Below are 24,129 nucleotides of genomic sequence, written 5' to 3'. Positions count from 1 at the left end.
TGGATTTTGTAGTGCGGAACTTGGTGGCTCCCCCCATGGGACCCCCGCCACCACACCGCCATGATTACGCGGCGGGCGGTGACTTAACATATTGATGGCAGCCGTAGCCCCCCCAATCATGTGGTGGGGGTGGCATTGGCGACGGCATTCATGGTGTCACCTGATGCAGCAGCAGGTGCTGGTGCCATTTTTAAAAGGCCACCCCTGTACGCAGTACAGCACAGAGTTTAGTTATACACTAAATCATGCAGAGCTGCCCCCTTCTGTATGACGCCTGCTGCAGCTGAATGCCTATCTACTAAGAGACTGTTTCATCAAATCCTTGTGGAGACTTCGAATGACATTTGATTATTTTAACACTGGGATACCTCACCCATCAGGAATGTAATCCACAAAGACTAACAAACCAGTTATTTATTTATTCTTAAGAAACAGCTAATTTTTAAAACATCATTCTTTTTAAAAACCAGTTAACCATTGTTTTTTGAGCATATGTGCGTGAATGGGGGAGTTTGGTTAAAATAAGTTAAGGTCTTTAGACATAGGTTTATCTCAATAGTGTTTAAGATTTAGTTTTAATAAATAGTTAATGTGTTGTTGTCTAAAGATACCTGGTTTGGTCTGTTTTATTCTGGGGGTTACTAGAGTGTTTAATTTGGCTGTTTTCCGGTTGGGTGGGAAAACAATAATATGCTGCGACCTGTGGAGTGATGGGACTGAATTGACAGTGCATTACTCCCACCTCGGTTGTAACAATAGTGATCGATTTTGTAATGTTGATTTAGGGATAGATATTGGCCAGGCCACTGGGGATACCTCCCTCCCCTGTTCTTCGTCAAAATAGTGTGATGGGATTTTTTTTTAAACGTCTACCTGACAAGACGGATAGGACCTTGGTTTAACGTCTCATCCAAAAGACAGCACATCCAACAGTGCAGCATTCCCTCAATATTGCTCTGGAGTGTCAATGTAGATTTTTTCCGCTCGAGTGAGACTTGAACCCACCAACCTTCTGACTCCGAGGCAGAGTGCTACCAACTGGGCAGCGCTCGACACCACAGATTTAGCCACAGCTGACATCGTGCTATCAGAAGTGCTGTCTTTTGGATGAGACATTAAACTGAGGCCCTGTCTGCCCTCTCAAGGAGATGAGTAACATCTCATGGTATTATTTTGAAGAGCAGAGGAGTTCTTCCCAATGTGCTAGCCAATATTTATCTCTCAACCATCAATGAACAGATTATCAAGCCATTACCTCACTGCTGCTTGTGGGGCTTTGCTGTGCGCAAATTACCTGCCACATTTTCTACATTACAACAGTGACTGCACTTCAGAAGTACTTTACTGGCTGTAAACCGCTTTGGGACATCCTGAGGTCACGAAAGGCATTATATAAACGTTTGAACTACTTTTAAGAAAAAGACCAATGTGTAATATGATATTAAAAGTAAAAGATTTTGTTCAGAAAAAAAACATTTTGTGAAGCATGTAATTTTCATTTTAGCTGGAGATGAAGACACAGCTCAAGTCAGTTGTTAAAGTTATTGTGCAGGAATTTGAGGTTTACAGTTTTTCTTAAATTGATTTAAATAGATTCATTGGTTTTACACAATGTACTTTATCCACAGCATTAAAAGTTGTTCAGAAATAACCAAATCCTTTTGCAAAAGCACTTGATATTTTCTATCATAAGCACCCAAAGGATATAATTTACTTCAATCATACAGCAGTTCAAAAAACTCAAGACATTTCTCGTTATTGTTATTTTACCTAGTTTAATTTCTACTATAATCAATGATCAATCTATAGTCACATTATACGGTGATCAATATAGTTTTATGGATACTTAAGTATCAAAAGTTGTGTTAACTTTGATATTTTTGGTGTTTTTTTTCCCCCAACTCAAAAGGAGCGAGCCCCTACGGTTTCGGACAACTTAGATTTGGAAGCTCAAAGACAATTGACCAAGTTTGCAGCTGATACCAAACAGGAACAACTAAACCAGAGATAACAGCTCACTAACTGCGAAAAGAAAAAAAAAATAAGTAGGTGTAACAATGGCAAATGTAATTTCATACATAGAAGCGTAAAGTACTGCAGTTAGGAAAAATAGGGGACATATGGTGTTAAAATGACCAAGAGAGTGAAATTGAAAGAAATCTAGGGTTGAATTTGAGAAGTCGGGTTTTTTCTTTCAGGTCAGGAACCCGCCTCCGGTGGGAAACTGATTAACGTGCTGATTAAGGTGAACCCTTAATTGATATGGAGATGGGTTTCTGTCCAATTAGATCCAATGGGGACAGGATTGGAGGTGGGTCAGATGAGTGGGGGATTGATTTAGACTCCCCAGGGCAGTCATCACTGCAGCTGCCGGTTGTCCTAAGGGAGAGATGTACGGTTTAGGCTAGAGGGAAGCAAAATGAGTCAGGAGATTCAGAGGCCAGGTACCCCGGGCAGGGCTGCCCCTTGTTTCATCTATGGTGACCTGGATCTAATGTTGGAGGCTGTGAGGGAGTGGAAGGAGGTGCTCTTCCCAGAGGGTGACAAAAGGCCAGCAGCTGAAACCAAAGAGGCCCGGCTCCAGATTGCATTTCACTTCTGCCGCTGATAGCAACAGCAGCAATGAACCTGGATCGAATGCCGTAAAAGGCTCAATGACCTCATAGGGGTTGCATTACCTTGCCAGAAGCAAACACTCCAGAAGGCTTGCACCCTCCAGCAGCCACAACATCTGAGGAGCCTCGGTGCATGCTGCTCCCAAGCATGGGAGGGGTCTTTGCCCAGGCCACTTACTGACCCCTCAAAATGGCTCACAACCAAACAGCTGCTGCGGACATGTCACCACGGAGACATGCAGCTCCTAATGTATAGGAGCAGATGGACACTGGATACAGAGAACAGTGCCTTATCTCACTCTCTTTTGTCCTTGCAAGTGAAACACCTGCACAATGCGAGGGAGAGGGTCCAGATCAGAGGAAGGGTGCCATTCTTCTACCAAATTACCTTGATGGAGCAGACGGCAATGGAGATAGGCAGGATAGTGGAAGAGGAGGCAGTCAGGCCTGGCGAAACGGGAGCTTTTGGGGTGACCAGGTGATTAAAGAAGGCAAAGTGATCATTAAGGGGGTGCAGTCCATTCCACCCCACCCGATAGCATGTCACACACTGAGTAACACTGAGTAGCCTCAGCCTGCAGAGATTTCTACTCTCCTAGGCTAGCTCTCATTATCGCATATATACAGGAACCCACGGCACCCTCTCCCTCTGTAGGCCCAGAGCAGCACTGTCATACATTACAAGCGCTCCGTCCACCAGAGCAGGTACTCCCACCTCAATAGGTCCTCACGCATGTGTACATATGGTGGCAGAGAGAGTGATAATGGTAATTGTGTGGAGGAGGTGCCAGAGGCAGAACCAGCTATGGCAGTTCCCTTCGGAGGAGGGAGGACAGACACAGCCTTCTCAGTTAGACACAGATGCAGTGCCTCAGAAGTCACAGGAAAGGAGGCGCTAGCTTGAACAGCAGCAGGAGATGTGCTCCCACGTGTCAGAGTTACCGGAGACACAGGATGGAGAAGTCCATCCAGCTACGTGTGCTGCAATTGCTCAGGGCTAAAAGTGTACATGTTCCTCCATAGACAGTGTGGCCAACCTCTCGGACAGCCATATGTGGCATCACTCAGTACATTCAGGAACTGCGCACCTTCGTCCATGGGATCCACGAGACGCTGGCTAGAGTGGATGGCTCAGTGGCGCAGAAATCTTTGGAGGGAATGCTAGCTGGTGTCCTCTGCCAGGCAACTGGAGCGCCTGGCAAAGACGGAGGATGAGGGTGCCACCCTAATCATCCTCAGCTTCCTCGGTCCCTCTGACTGAGGGACCATCTGTACAGCTGGGCCAACTGTCGCAGGCTGCCCCTATAAATGATGCCCCCACAGGCAGCTCCACGACGAGGGCAACCACCATGTGCATCTGAGCTGCAAGCCAAGACAAGTGAGCAGGCTGCCTGCACCTTCTCTTAGGCCACAATGGGAGCAGAGTGTAGGATTGGCAGAGTGCAGAGGCCACCAGGTTGCGTGGAGTATCAAGTGGGTCACTGGGGCGTGGTGTGTTCTTGTTGTCTCTACTATTTTCGTCTCTTAGAATTGTATAAATTATGACACTTTAAGGCAAACACCTGGGACTCATTTTATTGCTGCTGGGACGGGAAAAGAGGTATGAGGTGGTGAAAGAGATAACAGAATCCTCCATGGTGAGGGTAAAGCCTATGGACGGATGTGCTTGCTTCATTGGCGATAAGAGTTTACATGTTCCAGGCTGCGTCCTCAATGGAAATGTGAGCACAGGTACCTCAGATTCCTTTCCATGCCATGCCCCTCAACCTGGATCAGAGGGGCTCAAGTGGAAATATTCCTGAATCAGGAGATGCCCGACATTTATGGCATCCTCACAAGTCCTTTGCGCCGAGCTATGCCGATCACCTCTGTGCAACGTCATCACTCTCTGCCTCCGCTTCCTCTCTCACTTCCTGCTCCTGCTCTTTCCCAAATGAGCTGTCTCCATCCAGGGCCTTACCATCCTCAAGGTCCAGACCTTATTTTAGAGAATGCAGCCGACCGCCACAATGACAGAGACCTTTGCAGGAGTGCACTGCAGGGCGCCAACTGGCCCAGGCACATGAATCACATCTTAAGATGCCGGATGGCCTGCTTAATGGTGGTCTTAGTGAGAAGATGGCTCTGGTTGTAATCACTTTTGCACCTTTGTCTGGGGCTCCTGTAAGGGGATAAGTAGCCATGTCTTCAAGGGATTTCAATTGTCCTCGAAGATCCATCCACATATTTGGGGGTTGGAGTGAAGATTTGAGGCAGCACGGACTGCTGGAGGATGAAGGAGTCATGGTAGCTGCCAGGAAGGCGGGCGGGCACACACATGGCAGACGCTCTTGTTGTGGTCGCAGACTAGCTGAAAATTAAAAGGGAGTGAAAGCCCTTCCTGTTGATGAATCAGATTGCACCATGTGACCACCCAAATCGATGATGCCCTGCACCTTGTGGAAATCCAGCGATGGTGCTGAAATCCACTGCCCTCTATCCTTGTGAGACCGCATCTATCATGATATGAATGTACTGTCCAGCTGTGGCAAAGGGGGCATCAGTGACCTGAGAGTTGCAATGGTGTGCAGCCGTTTTCAAGATGCCATGAAGGTCCACAGCTGATAATTGGAAAGAGCCAGAGGCGAAGAAGTTCAAGGCCACTGAGACTTTGGCAGTTACTGGCATGGTATGGCAACCAGTACTGTGGAGATTTGAGCTCTACCTTCAGTGATAGATCCTGTGTTGAGGGTATTGGCTCCGTGTCCTTCCTGTGTCTCTTTCCTCTCCTGTGCCCTTCTGCTATTTGGGGTTCTGCCTTCCCTGCGGGGAGTGTTGCCCCTCATTGCCACTGGGCACATAATCTCAGTCATGCCCCCATTGCCAGCTGAAGCCTTCCTTTTGAAAGGGTGGCTGCCCTATGGTGATTGGCAGCCTTGCCCTCACTCTTCTGCCTCCACAATGCCAAGGGGGTGACAACCCCATTCAATACCTCAGTGTTGAGTACCCACTCTCTCTGTCACATGCGCAAGGGCACCTCCTTACCAAGTGCCGAGTCCCCCTTAGCCTTGTTGACCCTCTTATGGGACGAGGCAATCCCTGGGGCAGCCATGACTGGCTCCCTACTCTATACCTGCTTCTCGTCAGCTGAGCAGTAACAGCCACCAGTGTAACCTGTATACCCACTTCAAAATTCTAACCTTCACCTCTAACAAGATCGTTATGACCAGGTGAGAAAGAGGTCCAAAGTTCTCTTTCAGCCTTCACCTGGTCTTACTGTAACAGGGTTTCATTTTAAACACAGTGTTTTTAGCTCCCCTTGGTGAATCCTTGTTCACCGCTTTCCAATTATAAGGCAGATAAACCAGCACAAACAGGCTTAGATTTAAAAAGAAAAGTTGAAATTTATTACACTTAAACTTTAATTCGGTTAACGCCTATGGATACACGCCGCTCCCCAAGCTAGCATGCAAATAGAGACAGAAAAGATACACACATGCAAATAGAGACAGAAAAGAGAAGAAAAAAAGTGGTAAGGTTTGAGGCAATATCTGAAGCGTTGTTATGGTTCTTCGAGCTCACTGTAGAGTTCTTGATTGTAGGTAGATCTTGCTTTTCGTTGGTGCCCAGTATTCTTCTTAAACCGTGTTCGCTGTAGGACACTCTTCTCTCCTGGGGTTCATGTGTCTTCAGTTGATTCAGAGGCTTGTGAGAAAAAGATGGGAGCGAACAAAGAACAGTACAGCACAGGAACAGGCCATTCGGCCCTCTAAGCCTGCGCCGATCTTGATGCTTGCCTAAACTTAAGACAGGCAGAGATCTTTTTAGTCCAGGAGAAAAGAGACTTTTCTGCCCAAACTGTTCGTACAAATTCAAAAACTCAGGTTGCCTAGCAGGTTAGTCATGTGACCAACTGGTTTGACCATGTCAATTTGTGTATCGGCCATCTTAACAGTCAACCTGGAATGCGAGCTCCCCCACCTTCAACGTCTGCTGATCAAAAGTCCATTGTGGGTTGAATGAGTCAGGGAATGGCTGCCTCATCCTTCCAAACACTGTCTATTAATATGCAAATGTCTTTTCCAGCCACAGCTGATCTGTTTAACAAGTCCTTTCTTCACTCCAGTAACAGTTTAAAATCAATGAAAATCAATGTTCATGACAAAATTAATGTGCCTCATTCTTGGTGGGTGGGGGCCTACCATGACAGTACTTTTAATTGGCTTTAAACTGGAGGCGGACTGGATCACTGTTCTCCCCCTTGTGAACACTGCCGGCACCAGAAATATTACTCAAAACTGACATGCTGGATGATGCCAGTATTTTTGGGGCCAGCGCCCCGCCTCCTTTCCCACCATCAGGGTGGGCCTGAAAATTCAGCCCCTACAGTTTATGAAACTAGATGCTCATCTACATCAGAGCAGTAATCAACAAAACAAATAGAATGCAGAAGTATATGGCTAAACAGGAGAATACAAGTCGGAGGAAGTCATATTTCCCACATTGCAACAGAGGCCACACTTCAAAAGTACTTAATTGGCTGTAAAATGTTACGACATCCTGAAGTCGTGAAAGGCGCTATATAAATGAAAGTCTTTTTTTAAGCTGTCTCAGGGGCTCTGCATAAATGGTAACTTAAAAAGTTAAAAAAAAACGGAGTTCAAACTGAAGAAAAAAAATCAAAAGCGCCACTGAATATAGACCAGGGATCAAGGCCACTACTTTACAATAACTGAAGTTGTTAAATTCTATTTTCTTACATGGGATTCCAAGATTGTCACCACTTAAACATTTCATAATTCACTCCCTTTCTCTGTTAAACAAAAACCTAAAAGCCCTCTCTGTGAAGCATATTTAGAATGCAGTGAGACATGAGCTTGTTTCAATTTAGGTTGTAAGTATATCCAATGTATCGCAGAAAAGAAAAACACAAATGTACATTTTTTTTTTAAATATAGTGGTGCATCTAGAATTCTGTGAAGGAGGATGTGAACAGTGGGATGCAAAGTTTACTGCCTCAGACAGATCGAGGGGAACACTCCTCCAGGAAATTCTGATCGACACATTTTGTTTCACTTTAGAAAGTATTTTGTGAAAACCAAAATAATTTACTCTGCAAGGCTTACAGATTTTAATAACTTGTTAATTTTATTTTAACTTTAGAAAAAACTAAATTTAATGTGACCCCTCTTTAGGAAAAAGGGACCAGATTTCCATCTGAGAATTGCAGAGGCAGAAGAGATTTAAAAAAAATAACATTGAACAGTAGAAAGAATTTTAACTCCCTCATCAGTCTGTCATCATTTGTCAGGTAATCTTGAGTGAGCATACACAAAATCTCCGTGCATAAACACAAAATGTTTAATCTTGGTCCAAAAATGTTCAGCCTGCGTGCAAGTGGTACAACATTGTGCCCGCCCACAAGTAAATTGTAGAGCATTCTGGTTAACTTAGGGAGCCAACCAGAAACACCAATATCATCAGCAAATGTGGACAAACAAATGTAACTTGGGAAATGCTGCCAGCATGAAACGTTGATGGTTGCATATATGGCTGTGGTCAGATTACAGCTTGAGTGCTGTGTCTAGTTCTGGTCACAGAGACACAGGGAGACATTGAAGTCCTGGAGGCAGTACAAAGGAAAACCCCCAAGACTGATCCTTAACATTGAGGAAAGACGAAAGAAACTTGGAAGAGAAACTAGGCATTACGTCTCAGAAGGAAATGGAAAGGAAAACTGGGCGGGTGTACAATGGAAGGCCGTACAACAGCCTTAACTGTTCAGCGGTGAATATTAAAATCTGCCTCTCGAACTTTTTAGTCCTAAAATGAGATAGTCAAGAGGGGAATTTTATTAGAGATATACTGCTGCTTATAGCTACTCCTATCAGGAGATCTGTCATCATGGTACGTCACGCTCGTCTAACTTGCGCCATTCTCACACGTCCACTACAGCTCGCCTGCAACCGCTCTGTGACGTCCATCATCCAAGCATGCTTAGGTCGACCATTCGTTCTACTGCCTTCCATTTTGGCCTCCAGAAGAAACCTCTGTCGCTTTTCAGCTCTGATGAAATGGCCAGAATACTGACATTTTCTTTTCTGGAACTCAATTTTTAGAGTTTGTTGTTCCTGCAATTTCAAGCACCTCTTCATTTGTCTTATGGTCTGTAAAAGGAACTTTAAGTACATGTCTTAGCAACATTTCAAATGGCCTCTATTTTCTTCCAGAGATCTCTACATATTGTCCAGGTTTCTGAGGTATACAGGAAAGTGGTAGGAAGTAGCACCTTACGAGTTCTTTCCTTGTTAACACATCCTTCATCTTCACAAAATTATTTCTGGCTTTCTGTATCCTTCTTCTGACTTCAGCATCGCATCTACCATCTTCTGTTATCATTTGTTCTAAATAGACAAACTTATCTACATGTACCAGTGCGACACCATCCACTTCAATCTTCACTCTGATTTTTTCTAACGTATTTCTTCTAACTACCATTGTTTTTGTCTTTTTGGTGTTCATACTCAATCCATATTTTAAACTTCTAGATTTTACTTGATATTTTGTAAGGCCTCTTCTGATTCTGCAAGTAGCGGTGTGTCGTCAGCGTACCGCAAGTTTATGCTCTTGCCTCCAATTTTTACAACTGTAAATACAGCGAATTCTGAATGTTTGTTTTGTGTGTAGATTGAATAATTTTGGCAACAGTACACAGCCATGCCATACTCCTTTCTTCACTTGAAACATATCTGATTGTCCATCTTAGAGATATACAAAATCGTAAAATGGTTTGGACAAGGTAACCGAGGTACATAAAACTAAACTAAATGTTACATCAAAAAAAAACTGCAGATGCTAGAAATCTGAAACAATAGCAGAAAATACTGAAAAACCCAAGACAGGTCAGATAGTATCTGTGGAGGGGAGATTTGATGTTTTGGGTGTCAACGTTTTGCCAACCTTACTAAAACAAGCTGTCCACAGACACAAAGTGGTTAAAATGAAAACAAATTTAATACCTAGATCAGGAAATTCTTCTTTCACACACAAAATGGGATGGATTTCTGGTTTGGGTAATGGTAGCAAAAGCCCTGGAGTAATTTACAAGCATATCAACAGCAGTAAGCATTTTGTAGGGCTGATCTGCATGCCCCGATTTGCAGGCCAAAATAGTACCCAGAGCCCATTCCCCAGCACTGCTTTCAGAGCCCTGGTGCTGCAAGCAAATCTGCTGTTGCATTCTTTTGTTGGAATTCTTATAAGAATAAGAATACCCATCCATAGTATACAGCAGTCATAATTCACACAACAGCTGTAGCAGATGTCATAAGAGTGGTTCTGTGAGGGTGAATGTCTCAGTTTGCATCACATCATTCCCAGTGGATCTGTGAGTATATGCACTGCATAGTGTGTTACTGAGGTTCCCAGGTTTAATCCTTGATCGATGCAGAGTTAACCAATTTCAGCCAATGTGGTACTGTAGCTGCTAAGGAAGGGAGGGAATGAAAAAAAAGTGAATAACTTGGTGTAGTTTTGTTTCTGGCCATTATCTGCAAGAAGCATGTGCACATATGCTTTGCAAGTGCAAGATCGGATTTAGCTCAGAATTATGAGAAATTAGGATGAATTACGAAGAAATATTTCAACTGATTACTTTCAATGTATTCAAAGACATAGACCTATGATTAATACTCAATTTACAATGGGGCTGTACGTTATGCGAGGTGACTATCCACCCCCGCACCTCTTGTAATCTCCTCCAGCCTCTCAACTCTCCAAGATATCTGCCTCTTGAAGATTTTAACTGCTCCATCATTGGCCTTCAATTGCATAGGTCGTCAGCTCTGGAAATCCCTCCCTAAACCTCACCACCTCTCTTTCTTCTTTTGAGACGCTCCTTAAAACCTATCTCTTGGATCAAGCTTTTGGCCATCTGCCCAATATCGGCTTGTGGCTCAGTGACTAATTTTGCTTGATAAACGCTTTGTGAAGCACCTTGGGACATTTTATTAGGTTAGAGGCACTGTAAAAATTTAATCAGATAAACTAGTAATTAGATAAATATTATCTGAAGAAAATATTAAAAATTACAAAGTGGAAAGATGGGACTAGAATAGGCAGCTCTGATGTGGAGTTTGCACAGGAATGTTGGGATGAATGCCTTATTCTATGCTGAAACAGCTTTCATCTGTGGCCAGAAATTCTCCCAAATCTACTTCAGTTTCTTTGTCAGAAATGTGGTGGAATTCCAGTTTACACATGTAAACAGGGCTATTGCCACTCTTTTGACAGGAAAGTGGGAGCAGATGTGAGGAATTGTCTGACCTATGGCTTTGCAACCTGGAATGTGATTGTGACAATGTTAAAGGAGGTCCAAAAATAATTACATATTCCTGAACAAAAAGAAATGTGGCACAGGACAGACTTCAGGGTTTAGTGACACCAGCAACTGTGGCTTCCGATCCAAGGAGGCTCCCTCTTGTTTATACTAACTGGTTCAAACTGAATTTCTCTTGCCCTGGAGAGTGTTTGCATATGCAGGGTTACAGGTATGTACAGAACTCCATGCCTAAAGATTACAACCTCAATGCTCCTAGATCATGGGCAGAAGTAGCCACTGGACTCTAAATTTTAAAACATGCTCCTGAGGTCCAATGAGCCTATAGGCATTTTTTATGTTAAGCCAAGTCTGGCATTGCATTGGAGTTAATCTTAATGTGCTATCAAGCCAGGTGCAAGAGTCTCTCCTGCCAGCTATTTTTAAATATTGTTGCAAAGTAAAAACAACTTTTCAGCAATGCCAAAGTTACAATATAAACGCATCCTGATAAGGTGAAGTCAAACAACCCATGAACTGAAAAGTTCAGCTTACAAAATAAACACTTCCACCAGAGTACACATAACCCAGCTATAGGGATTCGCTATAGATTTTTATTTCCCCATTCCCCCCAGAAAAGTTCCCTTTTGTGTCCTATTATTCTCAAGTCAGAAGGAGAACAACCTATAATTATTAACACTGTTAATAATGAATTACTAAAACTGTTCCTTAGCCAACCCTTCAGAAAACACATTTACCCAGTGAGGAAATTCGCTCACCATCGCCATCTGCAAACAAGTTTTCCTCAGTAACCAACTGAGCTGTGCTTGACTGAAAAGCTCTCAGGCAAATTAGTAAGATACACTGCAAACAGAGCAATATCCAACAGAAAACTGTGCTATTAACTGCCCTGATCTAAGATCTAGTATTCCAAAAATAAAACTTTTTGAAGTCTTTCCAATAACTGTAGCCATGAGCCAAAAGAAACCATCAAATCCACAAATTACAATAGTTGATTACAGAAAGTGACAGTTAAAGTACACCCCAGAAATGGGTTTACTTTTTAAACAGAGATTTACTGTAAAATACAAAGTACAAGTTGTACCTCAGTATATCCTGTTTACTTTGTTTCTGCAACAGGGCAGTAGAAAAATCATCTGCTCAATTCCTCCCTCTGGAACATCTAGGGAACTCAGAACATTTATCTGAGGAACCATGGCTACAAATATACAGCCTAATATTTTGTAAGGCATTGGTACATTGGACTATGCCGACTATTTTTGTTTTAAATGCTTTTGACTCCCAATCCCCAAGTATCCATGGGTTATTCAATATCAACAGTACTACTTTCAGGCTAAAAAAAGGTTAACTAAGTGTATCTCTACTGAAGAGTTCATGCACATGAAAAAAAAATGTTGCATATTGCACAAAGTTAAGATTAGCAATGAGTGCTTATGCATTATTTGTAGGTGGGGTGCAGTCAAGAGACAGATATGGCAGATGTTACTGAAAAAATTTCAAAAAGAAAGTGAAAAATTGCATTGCTTGCCGTTACATTACAGGTGAAGACAGTACTATCTGGAGGGAAGCTGCAAACCACCAATGGATTGTCTCTGACAGCAGCAGTGATAGTGGTCACACTAGCAGTTTTGAGCTAACGACAGTAGTACCTGTGCCAAAGTCCTAATATAAATGGGTTATAAAAGTACTGTTTTTTTAAAAAGTAAAAAAAATCTGCAGTTATATAGCGCCTTTAATGTTGTCAATATCCAGGACGCTTACAGGCCCAGGTGTGGGGCAAGAGGAATAGATAAGAGATCTGGCACATAGCCATCAAAGAGTATCAAAAGCTTAGTCAAGGAGATAGGTTTGCATAAGATTCTTAAAAAAGTGGAGTGGGGAAGAAGTGCCAGGGTTTAGTGAGAATCTGAGACCAAGGTTGGAGGTAGATGAAGGCTCTGTTAACAATGATGGGGCAAACTGAATTAGGGGAAATGCACAAAAGGCCAGATCTAGAGGACCAAAAAGGTGCAGGTGTGGATGTAAAGCCAAAACGAGATTGCTGAGTCAGAGGATGCTGTAGTGTAATAGAGGGATCTGAGGATAATCCTTATCCAAGCTTGAGTAACAGAATTACCAAATTTACAATAGTAAACTGAAATATTTGTCTAATTGTTCATATAAAAGGAGCTATAAAAAGTGACTTACAAAGCTATATTAGATGAACTCTGTTCAGGATATACCATGTGATTATGCCATACATATTATTGGATGTGTGATGTGATGAAAGGATTCATCAATAGTGCCATCGTGCAATACCTACTTACCAATAACGTGCTTAGCAAGCCTCAATTCAGATTCTGCCAGAGTTATGTGCGTCCAGGCAGCATCACAGCCTTGCTCTACCTATGGATGCAGGAGCTGAAAACCAGAAGGGAGGCAATAATAAATCCCCTCACTCAAAGGCAGCATTTGACCAAGTATGGCAATAGTAAAATTGAACTCAGTGGGGTCAAAGGAAAAATCCTCCAGTGACTGGAGTCAGTTGTAGTAGTTGGTCAGTCATTATCGCTACAGGACCATCAGTGCAGAGCTCCTCAGGGAAGTTTCCTTGACCAACCATCTTCCAGGATGCTTACAGGCATGTTTAGTAAGTAATAACATGAATACGCTTTTAACAGCATGATCATTGTTAAAGGACTGTCAATCAGGCTCTCTTGCTCAGAAAGCAAATAATTATAAATGTGGAGTCTCATTCCTTCATGTTGTGAATTGATTTTGGAGATTGTAGAAATACAAGATTTTAAATATAAAACTTTTTTTCCCCCTTTCCCCTCCTCCCTTAATTCAATCTTTCTTGCAAGTATAAGCACTAAAAAAAAAACTTTCCTAGGTTGGAGCACCAACTTTTAAAAGGGAAAATAAACAGCACCAATGTATAGATAATACAAAAGAAACCATGCACCACATACTTCACTCAGAAAAAAAAGTGATATGTAACATGCTGGCTGAGGCAGACATATCACCTGAAATATTACAGTGCCTTGATGATGTCTGTCCCTCAGATAGACAACTGATTTTACAATGTGATAAATACACTTCTTTCTGCATGGAATTCATAAATGTGGATGCATTGTCAGTAGAAACCAAGCTGTACCCTTATTTTCTGGGTGTGGTAATTAATTGTTCATTGCCCATAAAACAGCTAGCTGTAACGACATGTTCCTAGCTTAGTCTTGGAAAGAATTAAAATCTACTCAGGTCTTCAATGATTCACGAAGTAATACTGTTAATACACCATCCCCAGTGAAAGTGCTATTTTACGGTACTAGTTTCTTGTGAACAAAGTATTGGCTTTATAAACTATTATGATGTACCTGGCTAAGCAGCAAATGCTTCTAGATCAGTGATGACACTTATTTAGTGGATAGATGGTTGAAATGTGCACTACCAGTTATCACAGCCCCTTTTAACATTCTGGGCTAACTTTTAAAATATTATGTATACTGCCACTAACACAGTGTCATCCAAAGGAAACTGCTGAATAGCCACACATGGGCTATGTCAACACCATTCAAACAGATGCACTAATTTTACAAGAACACTCACACATTACAGAAAAATGTACTTCACTGTGTATAATTTATTTATAAAACATCCATCACCATTTAGTAAGGAAATGATCAAAAACACCTGCACACTCTATTTATCTTACTATTTTACCTACAATGCATAAAAAGATTGAAAAACACTTGGATACACACATAAATACAATGTATTGTGAGGACTTGCCCAAAATGAACTTCAAAGACGTCCTTCTACAAGCCCAGAGAACAAAATGTCATGTATTACAGCATATGCAGCAAAATGTGAACTTCTGGAGTGAACAAGCAGAATATTTTCATGCTGTAGCCTTTGTTACGACTAGGTGCGAAAGGTGTTTAGGGGTCTGTTACTATTTTCACTTGGTCTTATTGCAACAGCGTTTAATTTTAAACAGCGTGTTTTGAGCTCCCCCTTTGTGAATCCTTGTTCACAACTATCCAATTATAAGGCCAAGAAATGAGCACAAACAGACTTTCTGTGGTTTAAAGAAGATGAAATTTATTAAACCTTAAGCTTAAACTCTAATGCAGTTAATGCCTACGGATATACGATGCACCCACGCTAGCATGCACACATGCAAATAAGGACAGAAAAAAGAACAGTTTGAGGCAATATCTTGTTACTGTTCCTTGAACTCGCTGTTGTCTTTGATTGAAGGTATGGTCTTGTGTTTCGTTGGGGCCCAATATTCGTCTTAAACCTTGTTCAGTTAGGAGACTGTTCTCTCTTTGAGTTTACTTGTCTTCACAAGATTCAGTTCTGTGGGAAAGAGATGGAGGCAGGCAGAGAGGGTTCTGCTTCAGTTCCAGGACCACAGCCTTCTTCTCTTCAAAATCCTTTGTTGGAAGTTCAAATTCTCTGCAACAGTTAGTTAGTCATGCAACTACAACTGGTCTGACCACTTCTGTGTATTGGGGAAGCAACTATTGGGTCCCCATTTTTCCAACATTGCTAGTCCTTTGCAAATGTCCTTCCAGTCAGGGCTTGCACTTTTAAGTTTTAATGTTCATGTGGCAAAATAATGTCTGCCTCAGTCTTGGCAGGTGGGGGGTTTGCCTGACACCTCACATTCATAAAGAATGAATCACATATCAGAGGACTCAATATTTAAAGTTTAGATCTTGAACTGGAAAAAAAAATCATTCAGCCAATCATATGAGAGAATATAAGTACTAACCATGATGCTGAAGACCATCTTCAAGGAAAGAAGAATTTGTGGTGGAAAGAGTGTGAAATAGTTGCTTCATCTGTGACCATTGATTCAGAATTTCAGCAGATATCATCTTTACCTGCCTACCCATGACATTCAGACAGGAGTTCACATCTACTCAGTAACCACCTGAAGATGTTTCACAGAACCTTGACATATCCAATGGAAATTTAAAGAGAGAAAAATACAAAAATACTAAAACAAAATGAGAAGATAAGAATGGCAGTAGGATTAAAGATTCTGCCTGCGTATCTAAGCCTGGTCGTGGACTCAAAGATCAGATGTGGAGAAGAGCAACATGTGCAAGGAAAAGTGTTCCTGCTGCTGTTATTACTGTTTATTTTATAGAATAAAAAATTCTAAAACATTGGAAGGTCCCCAAAACAATCTAAACCAAACACACAACCATTAAAGCACAATTGTGTCAAACAACCACTGGTTGATTTAATCATTTGACTTGGCAGCCAAACTAGTCGATGGCCACAGACTCCACATGAATACACACAGCAACAATTCACAGTCCCGTACCAATGGGAATCTTATTCTTGTTGCCGACACGGAAAATGTCAAAGTAAAAACAAAGACCTTTGGATTCTGCACATGCAGGTCAAAAGACTCGTGTCAGTGACCAAACTAACTTCTTGGTAGACCTCAAAACATTCGGTAGACACAATGCATTTTGAGGGTTCAAATGATCTGATATAAGCCAACACATACCAAGCAGCAGTGACTGCCTGCTTAAAAAGCTGATCATTGGCTTATTTAGGTGGTTAAGGGGAGACTTAATAAAAGTGTTCAAAATCATGAGCGGGTTTGATGGTTGATAGCAAATAAAGAGCATCATTTTCCACTGGCACGGGGGTTGGTAACCAGAGAACGCTGATTTAAGATAATTGGCAAAAGAACCAAAGGAGAAAGGAGGAGAAATTCGTTAATGCAGTGAGTTATGATAATTTGGAAAGCACTGCCTGATTTTTTTTTTTGAGGACTCGTATTTTAGAGTTATGGCCATTGTTCTATTTGGGAAAACGGAAAAGGATTCAATGGATTTTTTTTCCCACTGGGGTCATTGAAAGGACACAGAAGTCTTGTTTGAAGACACCATTTATGGGAAGTCACCTGTCTTCAGATAAACATCCAGTAAGGGCTTTTTGACTTGTGGGAGGTGGGGGGGGGGGGGGGGGAGATGTTTACAGAGAAGTGACAGGTCAAGATTTATAGGGGTCAGGAGGCTTGACTCTTGAGAGATATTGTTTTTGGTTTCAATTTGGAGAGTGTTTGGGGGGGGGGGGGCAGGGCGGGGTGAACTGTTTTGAAGACAGTTGGAGAAAACCAGCATGAGAGCAGCCACCACCAGCTCACCCTCTTCCATCTCCTGGAGAACTTCCTGAGAATCAAGTGTAAGAAATGGTGAATCTGATGCTGCATTTCTCCTGAAAAGCCCGCCAGAAACCCCTGTTGTCGCATTTCTCCTGGAAAGCCTGCCAAACTAATCTTCAACGTTGCCTGAAAAGAACTGTTCTAGAAAGATCCCAGTGACAGCAATCTATGCGAATTTGGAACACTAGCCCAAAAATGGACAACTGACATCTTTCCATTTCTTCTCTTTTTTTCTTGCAGAATTAGCAAGTAATTGGCCTAAGTATTCTTTTTTGTAACAGAGCTTTAAAAAGAAAATCTCTATTTTCAGTTAACCTGTGCGTGTGTGTATGTTTGCGCGCGCATGTGAGGGGCTAAGATAAAAGGGAACTTTCATATTTCACTCTTGGTGTTAATGCTTTGCTTCGTTGCTGGTTATGTTTTGTTTTATAATAAACTGATAATTTTGTTGTTTATTAAAGAAACCTGCTTGGTGTATTTTATTCTGGGACAAAGAGGAGAATCTATGATTGACTGTATCCGTAACTGGGTAAACATTTAAATATATGTTGTGACTTGTGGAGAAGTGGAACTGGAAAAGACAGTGCACTCCTCCCACCTCGGTCATAACACCAGAAATTCCAAACTCGATCAACTCACTTGTGCATTTTATACATATTTTTCTTTTTCACAAAGTGTGGCAGAAATTTGAAATTCTCTTCTGCAAACAACAGTTGATACTAAATCAATTTTAAATTGGATAGATAGATTTTTGTAATCCAATGGTATTGAGGGATGTGTGTCAACTATAGCTCAGTTGGTAACACTCTGGCCTCCACGTCACAAGGTTCTGGGTTCAAGTCCTACTCCAGGGCTTAAGCACAAAAATTAAGGTTGACACTCCAGTGCAGTACTGAGTTATAGAGTCATAGAGAGATACAGCACTGAAACAGGCCCTTCGGCCCACCGAGTCTGTGCCGATATCAACCACCCATTTATACTAATCCTACATTAATCCCAGATTCCTTACCACATCCCCACCTTCCCTCAATTCTCCTCCCACCTACCTATACTAGGGGCAATTTACAATGGCCAATTTACCTATCAACCTGCAAGTCTTTGGCTGTGGGAGGAAACCGGAGCACCTGGCAGAAACCCACGCGGTCACAGGGAGAACTTGCAAACTCCGCACAGGCAGTACCCAGAACTGAACCCGGAGCTGTGAGGCTGCGGTGCTAACCACTGCGCCACCCGTTGGAGGTGCCTTTTGGATGAGACGATAAACTGAGGCCCCATCTTCCAGCTTGGGTGAATATAAAAAAAGTCCCATGGCACAATTTTGAAGAGCAGGGTGTTATCCCCAGTGTCCTCACCAATATTTATCCCTCAATCGTCAGAAAAGCAGATTATCTGGTCATTATCACATTACTGTTTGTGGAAGTTTGCTGAGCACATACTGGCTGCTGTGTTTTCTATGTTACACCAGTGGCTACACTTCAAAAAAATACTTAATTGGCTGTAAAGTATTTAAAATGTCAGGTGGTCATGAAAAGCACTATATAAATGCAAGTCTTTCTTTCTTTTAAAGGCGGATATATGAAGTTAGGTCGCAGTTCAGCCATGATCTCATCAAATACAGGTCGAGGGGCTAAATGGCCTACTCCTCTTCCTACATTACAGGGCACACAGAGTGCCCTAAGGAATACACACTCTACCCACAGATTTATTACCTTTCTGGTATCTCATTACGAATGTCAAAGCATTGTACTTGCTTATTAGCTTAAAAAACATACTGCAAGTACTCCACCATAAACGCTTCATATCGCTGGCCGCCATTCAAGACAGCGTACACTCACAGTACTTGTTGATTCTTCTCTCCAGCCCTACCAAAATACACGGCGCTATTTACAGTTCCGTCCGAGAAGACCAACTATTTCATAACATACTTTGTGACTGTCGGGTCTAACATAGGAACTGTTGTATTACACATGCCCCCTATAACATGGGTCGCTCATTTTGGTTATGGGACCGTGCAGTTTCTACGTGTTAGCTTTCATGCGATCCTTGTGTTTGAAATGAGCAAACTGTTATATTGTAAAGTGCAGCCACGTTAAACAGACCTTTTCCAATAACCCACGGGGAGGCCTGTGGTATCATTCAACTTTCAGTGAGCTCCCGAGTACAGATCAGGCTCGGTGACTTGCTGCTGATTTTTGCTGTGAAATCAGCCAGAAAGCTCTCGGCTAACCAAGAACACACTTCCTCCAGCCTAAACTAAGCACGACTTCCCTCTCTCCAGAACACACGGTGGCTCTTCCGAACAGAAACCGAAAGTAAACCCCACGGCATACAAAACTCAAGAAACTCAACACAATTTACAGCAATACTCCAAGATGACATTGACACAGCGCACTCACAAACATGCTTTAACTTTGCATTACTTACACGTTGCCAGTGCTTAGAGTTGAATGGAGGCGTGCCATGTGACTATTGCACACACATCCTCAGACTGCTCCCTCCAGGCTGAACACTGCGATTAGATGAAAGCACAACTACCAATCCTTATCAACACCCAACCTCCTTTCACTCCTTAACGGCTATCGCAAATTCAAAGAATTTCAGGTTTTCATCAGTATTATTACCCTTAATTGTAATTATTTTCAAAGCGATTTTTTGTTGTTTGAACATTCTTTAGCACTTTTCAAAAACCAAATGGGAATATGAACAACAACTTGCATTTATATAGCACCTTTAACATAGTAAAACATCCCAAGACACTTTTACGGATGTGGACGTTGGCAGCCTTTTTGATGGGGAGGTTATGGGGTCAGAAATTCAGCCCAGGGTCAAGTAGGGCAGCAGGCTATCTGAGCCCAAGACAGTGGTCAGGGTGGGACATGGCATCAGTACTGAGGGAATGGAGTTTGTGACGAGGGCCAAAGCCAATGGGCTGCTTTTTAATCTGCAGGATTATGCCTCGGCAAAGAAAGTCACGTATCCCTTATGCCTTCCTAACCACCTTATCTACCTGTGCTGCTGCCTTCAGCGATCTATGGACAAGCACACCAAGGTCCCTCTGTACTTCTTAAGGTCCTACCATCCATTGTACATTCCCTTGCCTTGTTAGTCCTCCCAAAATGCATCACCTCACACTTCTCAGGATTAAATTCCATTTGCAACTGTTCTGCCCATCTTACCAGCCCATCTAGATCATCCTGTAATCTAAGGCTTTCCTCCTCACTATTTACGACATCACCAATTTTCATGTCATCTGCGAACTTACTGATCATGCCTCCTATATACACTTCTAAATCATTAATGTACACTACAAACAGCAAGGGTCCCAGCACCGATCCCTGCGGTACACCACTGGTCACAGGCTTCAAATTGCAAAAACAACCCTCGACCATCACCCTCTGCCTCCTGCCACTAAGCCAATTTTGGATCCAATTTGCCAAATTGCCCTGGATCCCATGGGCTCTTACCTCATCGTCCAATGTCCCATGCAGGACCTTATCAAAAGCCTTACTGAAGTCCATGTAGACTACATCAACTGCTTTACCTTCATCTACACATCAAGTCACCTCCTCAAAAAATTCAATCAAGTTTGTTAGACATGATCTCCCCCTGACAAAGCCATACTGACTATCCTTGATTAATCCCTGCCTCTCCAAGTGGAGATTAATCCTGTCCCTCAGAGTTTTTTTCCAATAGTTTCCCAACCACTGATGTGAGACTCACCGGCCTGTAATTATCTGGTTTATCCCTGCTACCCTTTTTGAATAATGATACCACATTCGCTGTAGTATTGATGGCGAAACTGTTAGAGTTTGCTGTCATTACTCCTTTGAAACTGACAACAACTTTTGGAGTCCACACATATACAGGAAATCCAGAAGCTGATGTCAGTGATTCCATGTTTCTCCAGAGGGTACACTGTTGAGGTCCCCCCAGATTGCAATCATCTGGAAATCATGGAATGATGAAAACTTCCACTCTTCTGCTCATAGTCTTGCTGTAAAAACTCCTGAAAAGTTACAGCTTGTTTAATGAGGTGTAACTGGGCTTTTAATGACATACTAATTTCATAATTACTGCTAAATAGCTTCATTGGCCCAGAAAGAGTAATTTTATATTTGTAGAATTTTTCTATTATGATCAGAAATTTAACATACTATTAAAATAATAAAAAGTTTAATTTGTACATATTTTACCTTCTACATGAATCCCATGTATATGTACCAATTATTTATTTCACTATCTGTAAAAAAATTATAATTAAATGTGAAGGGATTCAGTGGTTTATACTTCTTGGTTTGCTATCTGAGAATACTTCAGTGTGATTGGCTGTTTTACTCTGCATGATGACATCACTGCCTGTAGTCTGCAGATCCCCTTGACTTGGTACCAGAATCAAACTGATGTCAGAAAAGGGGAAATCCACACCACAGGTATCTCTGGATGTTTGTGGGCAGCTTTCTTGGAGGTCAGCAGCAAGTGCCGACTGCAAAATCCAGCCCATAAAGTACTCCGTCCTCACAGCTGCTTTCTTACCTGCTTGTGGAAAAGGGTTTGTTCACAGTATTTGTGCTGAGGGATTATTTAGCACAGTGGAGGTCTCTTCAACATTTTAGAGGCGTGTTTGTAAGCATCATCTATACTTTCAAAGTTTAGAGGTCTAATCTGCAATTTGGAACTCTGATCTAACAGATCAGCATGGGTGCCACAGACACTGTCTTATATTGGACCTCAGGTGATGATGAAGGTGACCAGCAATAGGATCAGCAGCAGAAGCAGCAGCACCAGCAACAGCACCATCACAAACATCAGCACCAGCAGCAGAGGGGAAAGGTTACATAGTGGTAAGGTTACTGAGCAAGTTAATCCAGAGGCCCAGACTAAGGCTGTAGAGTATCAAATCCACTATAGAAAAGTCAAATAAGAATAAAACTGAACAGACAACTTGGCATCAACCTAGGCACCATAAATGATAAAGGCACAGTCTTCTCAGTCAACCCTTCAAAGTCCTCCTCACTAACATCTAGAGACTTGTGCCAAAATTGAGAGAACTGTCGCACAGACTAGTCAAACAACAACTTGACATAGTCATACTCATAGAATCATACTTTACAGTCATTGTCCCAGATTCCTCCATCACCATCCCTGGGTGTGTTCTGTCCCACCAGCAGGATGGACCCACAGTGCTAAACAGTCGGAGGAAGTGGCCTTGGGAGTCCTCAACATTGACTCCAGACCCCATGAAGTCTCATGGCATCAGGTCAAACACGGGCAAGGAAACCTCCTGCTGATTACCATCTACTGCCCTCCCTCAACTGGTGAATCAGTACCCCTCCATAATGAACACCACTTGGAAGAAGCACTGAGGGTGGCAAAGGCACAGAATGCACTCTGTGTGGGGATCTTCACCAAGCATAGCTTGGTAGCACCACCACTGACTGATCTGGCTGGGTGTTGAAGGACATATCTGCCTGACTGGTCCTGGGACAGATGGTGAGAGAGCCGAGAAAGGGGAAAAACCTACTTTACCTCATCTTCACCAATCTAACAGTCAAAAATGGACCAGTCCATGACCGTATTGGTAGGAGTGACCATCGCACAGTCCTTGTGGAGATGAAGACCCATTGCACACTGGGGACACCCTCCAATGTGTTGTGTTGCACTATAACCATGCTAAATGGAGTTGATTCAGATCTAGTAGTGCAAAGCTGGGCATCCATGAGGTGCTGTGGGCCATTAGCAGCAGCACAATTGTATTCCTCCACAATCTGTAACCTCATGGCCTGGCATATCCCCCACTCTACCATTACCATCAAGCCAGGGGACCAACCCTGAATTCAATGAGAAGTGTAGGAAGTGCCAGGAGCAGCAACAGACATGTCTAAAAATGAGGTACCAACCTGGTGAAGCTATAGCACAGGACTACATGCATGCTAAAAAGCAGAAGCAGCAGGGTATAAACAGATCTCACAACCAGTGGATTAGATCAAAGCTCTGCAATCCTGCCTCATCAGTCATGAATGATGGTGGACAATTAAACAAGTAACAGGAAGAAAAGGCTCCACAAACACCTACATCCTCAATGATGGGGGAGTCCAGCATGTCAGTGTAAAGGACAAAGCTGAAGTATTTACAACAATTTTCAGCCAGAAGTGCCGAGTGGATGATCCATCTTGGCTTCCTCTTGAAGTTCCAGCATCACAGAGGCCAGTCTTCAGCCAATTCGATTCACTCCATGAGATATCAGGAAGTGGCTGAACGCACTGGATATACCAAAGGTTATGGGCCCTGACAACATCCTGGCCATGAAAAAAGCGGAACAAATCCAATCTGGCCACTTACCGCCCTATCAGTCTACTCTCAATCATCGCAAAGTGATGGAAGGTGTTGTGGATAGTGTTATCAAGTGTCACTAACTGACACTCATCTTGGGTTCCACCAGGGCCACTCCACTCCAGACCTCAGTACAGCCTTGGTCCAAACATGGACAAAAGAGCCAAATTCCAGAGTGACTGCCCTTGACATCAAGGCAGCATTTGACCAAGTATGACATCAAGGAGCCCTGGTAAAATTGAAGTCAATGGGAATCAGAGAGAAAACTTCCCACTGGTTGGAGTCATACCTAGTACAAAGGGAGAGAAGCTTCCTCAATATATCTGAACAACAATGTCTCAGGAGGGTCAGGGTGTCACTTCAGATGGTGGCAGACATCAGCTGCCTGCTGGAAAAATACCTGATGCCAGCTAATCTTTGTGACCATGTTTTACCAGTACATGTCCAAGTTGACACCACCCTCAACTTTTTTTTTACCTCTGGATACTTCCAGGACTCTGCTGGAGATACTTGCAGGATCTCGCAGTCAGTGGCACACAAATACATAGGACAGTGGTGGCTTGTTTGCCAGGGCTGGTAATTATGTCAACTTTGCCTGTGACGATGCCAGTCAGAACGAGTGGACACTCGGGTTTATGGCTCTGCTTTCCTTCCCACAGGTGAAAAGCATCATCGACTGCACATATATGGCA

General features: G+C 42.7%; 2 protein-coding genes across 5 annotated transcripts in view; one reads left to right on the top strand and one right to left on the bottom strand.

Annotated features, from left to right (window-relative positions):
* c7h2orf76 (chromosome 7 C2orf76 homolog) overlaps positions 1–9,260 on the top strand; it is an 89,771-nt gene extending 80,511 nt beyond the window's left edge. The window contains exons 5-6 of the mRNA XM_068035135.1: positions 1,910–2,045; positions 8,550–9,260. Coding sequence (XP_067891236.1) covers positions 1,910–2,011 — 102 coding nt within the window. The 3' untranslated portion in view covers positions 2,012–2,045; positions 8,550–9,260. The remainder of the gene's footprint in view (positions 1–1,909; positions 2,046–8,549) is intronic.
* The window catches only part of LOC137371960 (metalloreductase STEAP3-like), a 55,898-nt gene extending 36,170 nt beyond the window's left edge, over positions 1–19,728 (bottom strand). Inside the window, exons 1-2 of one of the 4 annotated variants that reach the window (XM_068035126.1) lie at positions 19,532–19,727; positions 13,239–13,332 (exon numbers count right to left, since the gene is read on the bottom strand). Coding sequence is in view for 1 of the 4 variants with exons in the window: in XM_068035125.1 (XP_067891226.1) it covers positions 19,207–19,243 (37 nt within the window). In the remaining 3 variants the exon portion in view is untranslated. Of the gene's footprint in view, positions 1–13,238; positions 13,333–19,206; positions 19,479–19,531 lie in introns of those variants that run through there. The other 3 variants (XM_068035127.1, XM_068035128.1, XM_068035125.1) reach the window with 3 other exon arrangements.
* Between the last annotated feature and the right edge of the window lie 4,401 nt (positions 19,729–24,129).

This window comes from Heterodontus francisci, chromosome 7 (genome assembly GCF_036365525.1).
Source record: "Heterodontus francisci isolate sHetFra1 chromosome 7, sHetFra1.hap1, whole genome shotgun sequence".
NCBI classification, from domain to species: Eukaryota; Metazoa; Chordata; class Chondrichthyes; order Heterodontiformes; family Heterodontidae; genus Heterodontus; species Heterodontus francisci.
The sequence above is the reverse complement of the archived record's forward strand: the minus strand, read 5'-3'. Positions and strand labels throughout refer to the sequence as shown.